The 9,178-nt window shown below is 34.7% G+C and overlaps 1 protein-coding gene across 1 annotated transcript; it reads left to right on the top strand.

Annotated features, from left to right (window-relative positions):
• Window positions 1-1,910: 1,910 nt before the first annotated feature.
• Window positions 1,911-3,341, top strand: LOC107562922 (uncharacterized). Its single transcript, XM_016247673.1, has 6 exons — window positions 1,911-1,929; window positions 2,008-2,070; window positions 2,180-2,566; window positions 2,696-2,848; window positions 3,074-3,123; window positions 3,213-3,341. Exons 1-6 carry the CDS (start codon window positions 1,911-1,913, stop codon window positions 3,339-3,341), a joined length of 801 nt encoding a protein of 266 aa, XP_016103159.1.
• Window positions 3,342-9,178: the final 5,837 nt, after the last annotated feature.

Raw genomic sequence — 9,178 nt, 5'->3', positions numbered from 1 at the left:
TTCTCCAATGGTAGAGCAATGGACCTTGGTATCTCCCAATAATGAGACCATCTCTGCTTGTAACCTTGTTAGCAATATGGTCCATTGTAATAGAACACTAAGAAATTAATATCTTGCCTTTATGTTAATTGCCTACATTTGCTAAATAAATTTGCTAAATAAATAAATATACACACAAATGTAAATCAATTTAAAATAAGCATACCAATTTTTTTTTTTATTAAATAAATAAATAAATAAAATAAGCATTACACTCGAGTGTGTAAAATTTCTTCAGCCCAGCCGCATTCTCTGTGTCAAGTGTGCTCACTGAGCCACAAACAGCAAGACGGTTTTGTGCACCAGATTCGAATAAAGGGAGCAGGGAAGACAATATTTCAGTACAAAACCATATGGAATACATCCTACTTATATGAACTACTTATATTTTTATAATAGTTTAGAGCGACATAAGGATAAGTAAATGACAGAATTTTTCTAATCAAATCTTTAATCAAATATATTTTTAAGGAACTACATTTTTTCCTAGTATAAATTCAGCACATTGGACAGCTCCCAGTCGAATAAAGGGAGCAGGGAAGACAATATTTCAGTATAAAACCATATGGAATACATCCTACTTATATGAACTACTTATATTTTTATAATAGTTTAGAGCGACATAAGGATAAGTAAATGACAGAATTTTTCTAATCAAATCTTTAATCAAATACATTTTTAAGGAAATACATTTTTTCCTAGTATAAATTCAGCACATTGGACAGCTCCCTTCAAATATTTGCAAACATTTATCTTGCAAAAACATCTTTGGATTTAGAACAACAGACATCTGCGTAATTTCTGATACATAAAGTTGGCCTATTTGTGGTTGTGCTTCCTGTTTGTTGAGGAAGTAGGCTATTAAGAGAAGCCATATTAGCACCTTGCAAAAATAATTAACAATTTACACCACATATGTATGTTCATTCAAATCATGCTCAGCTTTTTGAATATTATTTTTAATCATTTTCAAATATTTGCAAACATTTATCTTGCAAAAACATCTTTGGATTTTTTTAAAAGTAAATTTTAAGCAAGCAATAGTTTGTTCATGAGGTTTTCTAAACTGGGGAAAATGCTGTCAGAGACATATGCATGGTTTTTCACTCCCCTTAAATATTAAAGAACCTGTTGTTTTTAGACTCTCATAGACCTATCTGACCCATGAGGACCCGCTAGTCTTGCTACCATTACACTTTTCTTTATAGTTGGGCATGATTTATTCATCTTCACTTGTGTTATGCCAAATTACACTGTCTCATAATTAAATGTAGCTAATTCCAGCTCAGTGGACATCCGTCAGTGTCAGTTTAACAACAGTACAGAGCATTAGCAGCAGTTATTTTAACTTCTCTCTTGCAAATATGTGCACTTCAACCAAAACACAAAACCACACAAAGGCTAATGGAAACATTTGTGCTTGGCGACCAATGATCAACTAAGAGATGTGAAGGGAGAGTTTCATGACGAGTTGCAAATGTGGTGTTTGTAAGTGGTCTGAATGAAAGACTTGTGGGTTTCCTGTTTTGACATGTTTAGATGTTGAATTGAACCCATTAAAATGATACAAAGAACCATATGAATTTTATAGGTGAACTTTGATTCAAAAACTCATGAGAGGCATGCATTGACTAATTGAATTTGAAATGTAAATGGCAACTTGTCTCAAATAAGGATGCCTTATCTTCATGTCTGAATCAAATATATAGTTAAACATATCTATCAGATAAACAAAAGTTATCATGAACAGTTCCATTTTTATGAACCAATCAGGTGCCTGATCACAAATCCAAATCTGAGCAAAAATAAAAATCTATAAAGTAGCTCTTTGTTACTTCCATACAAACAACTCGATTTACTGCCAACCCCTCATGACGCAGACCGCTTTAGGCAAAACTTTCCATTGACGTGAACCAATCAGATAAAAGTTGACATCTGCATTAAGACCCTCACCAGTGTCATTGTCAGTGTCACACGCACAATCACTCACTGAGATGGAGAGGACAAGACTCGCTCTCATCGCGCTCATGTGTAAGAAAACATATACTTCTTTAGCTAAATAAAAATGTCACTACTGTGAATATTTTGGTATAATCGTACAATTTGAAGTGCTTCATAAAGTTCTTTTGTGCTTTTACAGATGTCTTACTTTTCTGTCAGAAAAGAATCAATGGAGAAGAAATGGAGATGAAAGTCAGACCAGGAGACAACATCACTCTCTACTGTGATCGCTCTCTAACTCTTGGTTCTGTCGTTGTATGGATAAGAAACTGCTCTCATGAAAATCAACCCTCTCTCATTATAGATTTTAGGAAACTGGGCAAGGAGATATTTCAGCGATTCAGCTTTATCCACAACCCCTACAGTAAATCCTATGATCTACATATTACTAACATCAGTGTCTCTGATCTGGGACTGTACTACTGTGCAAAACTAGAGAATAATATAACGAAAAATGCAAAAGGGATCATCTCCTCATCAGAAGTGTATTATTATGGAAACCAAACAACTCGTCTCTCTCTGAAAGGTAAGAAAACAAGTCTGACAGTTATTATATCATTGATTGTGTAATTCTGGGGAACTTTTCCTTTCTCAGCGAAGAAAAAAGACAAACAGAATAAAAATAATATATTTTGTTTATGTTTAGTTGAGCAAGTATCTTCCTGTTCTGGACCCTTGAATACCACCTCCATACCACCTCCTGTATCAGACTGTGTGCTCTGCTGGACGCTGCTGTTCAGTGTGTGTCCAGTGTGCGTTCTCCTCTCCTCCATCTGTGTGTACTGCCTCTGTTGTAAGAAAACTACAGGTAATCATTCACTAATTCACAATCCTTTGTGTGTGTGTGTGTGTGTGTGTTTACTTTAATATACAGGTCAACAGCTTTGTCAATTACCATACTTTGGATGAGAAAGGCATGCATACAAATTTAATAGTAATGTTAGAAACTGAAATGTAACACATAACCAGAATTTCATGTACTTTAAAGCATTTATGTATGTAAGTGATATTCTAATTTAACAATCCATTGTAGATGCTGCAACAGATCAGAAAAACAAGTTAAATGGTAGAAATATAGCTGAGGTATGAACAATATGAACATACACACTCATTACAGACATTGGCTTTTTTTTCTAAAAACCAAAATGTAAATTTATTAATTTTCATTTCAGTGCACGGATGAAGAGGTGTGTTATGCATCTTTAGATGTGATCACCAAGAGACAAAAACAACGCAAGACAAAGCGAGTGCAGAGTTCTGACTTCAGTACTTACGCTCAGGTCAGAACACAAACTGAATAGACCTAAAACAGAACTGAGGTGGATTCTGAAACTTTCCAAATATAAGACAAGTTGCAGGTTTTATTGTCATGTAACATCACATGTAATCATCATACAAGGTAGAGGACTTTTTTACTATTACATCTGAAAGTAAAATGTATGTAATTACATACTTGGATACTTTTAACATTGATATTTTTATGAGCTAAAAAATTCAAACCTGAATTGTTACTCTGGTACTCAGTGAGGTATAAGTGTTTTTTTTCTCTCACCTCTAACAGAAGTGTGTTAGTACAGTCTTTGTAGACATACAGTGATGATTTGAATAACAGGATGTGCAAGTAGGTTTCCTGTGTGAAGTGGTGTTTAGTATAACGTGTGTGTATTTATCTTAAACTGAATGTCTGCAACATTTATCTAACTCATTTTTGCAATTAGCCCAGTTTCTCCAAAACACACTCCATGCTGAGTAGGATAGCGTGTTTGGATAACAGCTTGTGACACTGACAAGCAAACAGGCAGTCTTAAAACTATCTTAATACTATAAAGAAAAAAGCACATTACTGGGCACATTAGTTACTCCTCAGTATTAATATACATTCTTTGTTTTTTCTTTTTATTACTTTCCTTCAGATTGGTGCATGTTAGATCTGCCTGTTTACTAATTGAGCATTTGCTTTTGTTGAACAGTTAAGATCAAATGAAAATCAAAGCAAATTTGAATCAAATATTCAAAGCATCAGAGTTTCTTTTCAAAGGGGTTTTACTCAGTTACACTGTCTGAGCTTTTCTCGTGAAAGGGTCTTGTTTTATTCTCAGTTAAAAAGATATGAATCTTAACCACAAATTTTCCATTCAGTTTAGTGCTTGTGTGCTTATGAGAGAAATAGGAAAGGACATAGGTAGGACAGAGGTTGATGTGTGTAAATGCTTATGTGGTGAGTTTTTGGTAAATTTGGTTTGCATGCATGCAGTGTTTGCAAAAGCCTTTCTTTAGACTCTGGTAGATGAGGAAGTATCAATTTACTGCATCTCTCAGAATGAATCACAAAGAGCAGGTTTCAGTTTTTGCAAGACAGCACTTTGGACATTTCCGTATTACTTTGGCAATGTACACCACGAGATAATTCAAATGACGTTCAAATGATGCTCAAGATAACCTCAATTCATTTAAAAATAATATGTGTTAGGAATATGCTTCTTCTACCTGGACATTTGCTTTGTCATCACATATAATGGACATTGTTGTTTTGAAGTATGACAATGTATATTTTCACTTGTCCATGTTCTGTCTGAATGCAAATAATTTTGGTGGTCAGATCAGTCAGTGGGATTAGTTTTACTAGAGGCCAGAGGGGGGCAGTGTGGGTTTGCTTTTGTAAAATCTTTGAAAATGTCTAAAACATATCCAAACGCCTGTTTTATTACACATTTATTTGATTAATATTTTTTAAAGCACATTTCTTTGTAAAAGTTATATAGCAAATAAATAAGTCATATCAATTGGCGTGATTCAGTTTGTTCAGTCTCCTTAATTGTGTTCAGCAAATCATTGAAGACCTAAAAGATTTATTAAAGTTAAATGACACAAGAACTTATGAGAGAGGAACATATTTATGTTTATGAGTAAGTGGGTATGTTTGTGTGTTTCAGGCGCTATTAGAAAGGTCATTGAAATGACCAGTATGTGGTGCTCATGGAGTTTCTACAAAAAGTGTTTCACTGTCAAATCCAACATAAAATCTATTCCACACATTGCAGAAACACTGGTCTGACTGAGAAAACTGGATTATAGAGCTATTAGAAGGTTATTGCAGTGTTTGTAGTTGAATTCAAAGGGCAAATAAGGTGTGGGTGATAATGAGACATTTACAGAAGTCCATTCAATCATTTATTTATTCCATAACGAAAGTACCTCATCACCACAATATCTGCTGCAATGGATTTTCTACATAAAATCTGGGTTATTATAATTAATTAAAACTAAAACTACAATTATATTTAAAAATGTTACTTAAAAATAAAATGCATGTTAACTGAAGTAAAATCAAACTTTTTGCCAGCATTTCTCAGTTCCACTGAGTTTATATTTTAGACATCACTTATGTTTTAGACATCAGTATTGCCAGTTCATTTGTTTATTTTTGCTCTGCCAAAATAGTTCCAACCAATATCGAAGCAGAACCGCATATTGGTGTTTTGTTTCTGAATGAATCAGTACTTTTGAACAAATTGGTTGAGACTCAATTACTTACTCATTAAGGCACATCTGCTATACAGTATGTAGGCTATGTCAACTGCACACATATAAACTACAGGCTATATAATTTCACATTACATAAGTAAAATGTGTTTGGAAAACCTCTCTGAAATCCTCTACCAGCACCCCATATCTAAAAAGTATGGCTATGACAGCTGGGAGTCCATTTTTCATTGTGCTACCTCAAAACCACTTGAGACTATATCTTTAAGACTAGAAGCTGGGATGCCTGCAAAGGGTCACAATGTAGAACTTGTGAAAAAAGCATCCAAAGCAACTCCTGCTGAAAAGGTAAGCTTGTTTTAAAAATCTCCAAGAAAACGTGTGTTATGTGGCCTTTGCTGTAGGCCTATGGGCTCTTTAAAATTAAAATCTTCTTCAGTTCAAAACAAGAAATACACACGCAAACCTAAAAACAACAGCAATAAAATAGCTTGACCTTAATTTGGATTTGGCATGAAGTTGCTTTTTGCCTTGTGGCATTAATTTCTGTTTCCACGTGAGTAGATATCAGACATTCTTCCAGCTTAACAACAGAGTAGTCAAACATAGACAATGTCGATGTCGGTCAGTGGAGGAACAGATGATTTCCTCCTTGGTTGTGTCAGCTGCTGTCGACGTCATGCTGTGTGTGTGTGTGTGTGTGTGTGTGTGTGGTGTGCATGATGGGTGGGTGCGGGGCACGCATGCTAATTGCATCATGTCATTCTTGCCCTTAATTTTTAACTGTGAAGTAGTATGGAAATGCTAATACAAAAAAAAGGTAAACAAATAAATAAATGCAAATTAATTAGTATTAAATTAATATTAAGTAATAATAAATATTAAATAATATATTTATTTTGTTTATTCATTAATTTCATGTATGTTTTATTTTTGTTTAGCTTCAAACCAATAAAAACACTTTTTAGGGCTTTTCACTTTTCACAGAAATGATGGGTTGTTTCAGGTTTCATACTGCTCATTAATTACCAGGGGTTAATAATAAAACCTTGGTATTCACAATCACAAACTGACGTTTAATGCTGTACATTCTGCGTGCGGTTCATTGATGGACAAAGGCAGCACGCAACATGTTTATAAAGCTTAGCATCCCAGTATTATACTGTACTATCAAGTTTTCCTAAATGGACTTTTTGGTGGACTATAAAGGTAAGAATAAAACAGTCTTTTCTTTACTCAAATTCATTTTTGTTGTTTGACAGTTTTGTCTCAAATGCTGAAACAGCAACTTAGTCTATTGCTAAGGATTTAGCTGTATCTGTTTATCTATCTAGCTGTACCAAAAGCAGTGCTAACTTATAACCCTGGGTTAGAAGTAGTGATAAATGACAAGTGTGAAATGTTCCTTTACCCGGGGTTAAAAACAGGGTTTAGAATGACAATAGAATGACAGAATGTCAGTAACATTGGGTTAAAAGCCTCTTCCATGATTTACTTTATTCAAGCTTAAAAATAAGTATTTTGTGGGCTCTTATAAGTATTTTCATGACTATTATTGAGATCAAAACAACATTAAAGGGTTAGTTCACCCAAATTATTCCATGATTTATATGGGATCAGATTCTCGCCTAAATATCGCCTTCCCGTGACTGCAATATTTTAGGCGGGAACCTGATCCCATAGATTTACTCACCCTTAAGCCATCCTAGATGTATATTACTTTCTTCTTTCAGACGAATACAATCGGAGTTATATTAAAAAACATCCTGGCTCTTCCATGCTTTATAATGGGAGTGGATGGTAGCCCAAAATTTGGAGTCCAAAAAATGTAACCAATCCATTATAAAATAAGTCCACACAGCTCCGGGGGGTTAATAAAGGCCTCCCGAAGTGAAGCGATGCGTTTGTTTAAGACAAGTATCTATATTTACATCTTTATAAACCTTAATCTCTAACTTCCGCTAACTGTCGTACGTGCGTTCACGAGAGAGTGGCGTCCAGCTGATGGCAAACGCGGTGACGAATGCGAAAGTGATGAACGTGGAAGCGCAGAGGAGAGAGCAAAACAAAACACCGGTCACGAATTAGTAGTACAAAAGGAGGAATGGTAAAGAAGAATGTCAGAGTATTTCAATATAAGCCAAGAGAACACTGGTTTTCCTTTGCTGTAAACAAAACTTGTTTCTCGCGAGACTAGCATATTCTCACCGGAGTTTACGCTACGCCTATGTCATCCGCTGGACGCCACTCTCTCGTGAATGCATGTATGACAGTTAGCAGAAGCTAGAGATTAAGGTTTATAAAGTTGTAAATATGGATATTTTTCTTACACAAATGCATCGCGTCGCTTCAGAAGGCCTTTATTTTTTAATATAACTCCGATTGTATTCGTCTGAAAGAAGAATGTCATATACACCTAGGATGGCTTGAAGATTAGTAAATCATTGAGTAATTTTCATTTTTGGGTGAACTATCCCTTTAAGTCTTTGATGCCATCAGTAAGTGTGTGTGTGTGTGTGTGTTGGTGCTATTTTGGACCAAATAACCAGCCTTTCACATCCTGCACACTTTGCACTCTCTGCACATGTTGATGTTAGCATTTTATGACAGTGTTGCATAAAGAAATACATGCATAATATAAAAAAAGAGAGATGAAGTAACAGATACATGCTGTCGGCCTTGGCGACACTTTTCTCCTCTACTGTCACTGTGTATTCTCGGTCTCATGGGAAAGTATTACAGGACTGTTTCGTTAGATAATCACCTGAACACAGCCATACTAAGGATGGGCGGATCGATCCTTAAGTATCCATATACTTTCGAGCCTCACATAAAAATATCGATTCTAAAGTGCCTTTTGTAACCATTAATTTGAATTATTTATCAAGAAATTCGGTGCATAAATTAAGCTTCTAAGTGGAAAGATAGACTATATTAGCGAATAATTGTGTTGGATAGAACCATTTCTCCTGCTCATCGGAACACACGCAAATGCTGAAAGACAGAACCAACCAATCACAGAGACAGCGTTCGCTGCTGACGCATGACTTAGAGTGTTTGTTTAAATACAGCTGCGTTTCCCAAAAGCATCAGAAGCATAAGTAGATCTTAAGAAACCATTGCCACATTATTACGTTAGCCTACATAACATTGTTACTATATATAAAATTAATTCTGAAAAATACATCACGGTTTCCACACAAATATGAAGCAGCAATAATAATAAATACATATTGAGCAGCAAATTATATTAGAATTATTTCTGAAGGATCATGTGACACTGAAGACTGGAGTAATGATGCTGAAAATTCAGCTTTGATCACAGATGCATTTTAAACGACATTTTAAAATATATTAAAAGAGAAAAAAAGTTATTTTTAATTGTTAGATTTCACAGTATTGCTGATTTTACTTTTTTATTTTTTTTCAAATAAGTGCAGCGTTGGTGAGCATGAGACTTAAAAAAATATTACAAAATCTTGCTGACCCCAAACTTTTGTGTACACGTAGTATTTATTTTAAATTGGCTAGTTTGTGCAAGTAAATTTATTTAAACTTAAAAGTTCAAATGGATTGTTTTATGTTCTGTAATTGCTGTTAATAAATCTGCCAGAAAAAATATGCTAAAGTTTCACCTTTAGGGGTACAACAGCCT

Source organism: Sinocyclocheilus grahami, unplaced genomic scaffold (genome assembly GCF_001515645.1).
Source record: "Sinocyclocheilus grahami isolate Dianchi unplaced genomic scaffold, SAMN03320097.WGS_v1.1 scaffold848.1, whole genome shotgun sequence".
Lineage (NCBI taxonomy): Eukaryota > Metazoa > Chordata > Actinopteri > Cypriniformes > Cyprinidae > Sinocyclocheilus > Sinocyclocheilus grahami.
Note: the sequence above shows the minus strand (reverse complement) of the source record. Positions and strands in the feature narration are given on the sequence as shown.

Coding starts and splice junctions, on each gene's coding strand:
- LOC107562922 (XM_016247673.1), top strand. Junction 2,071..2,179: donor CGCTCTCATCGCGCTCATGT/GTAAGAAAACAT, acceptor GTGCTTTTACAG/ATGTCTTACTTTTCTGTCAG. Junction 3,124..3,212: donor ATGGTAGAAATATAGCTGAG/GTATGAACAATA, acceptor TTTTCATTTCAG/TGCACGGATGAAGAGGTGTG.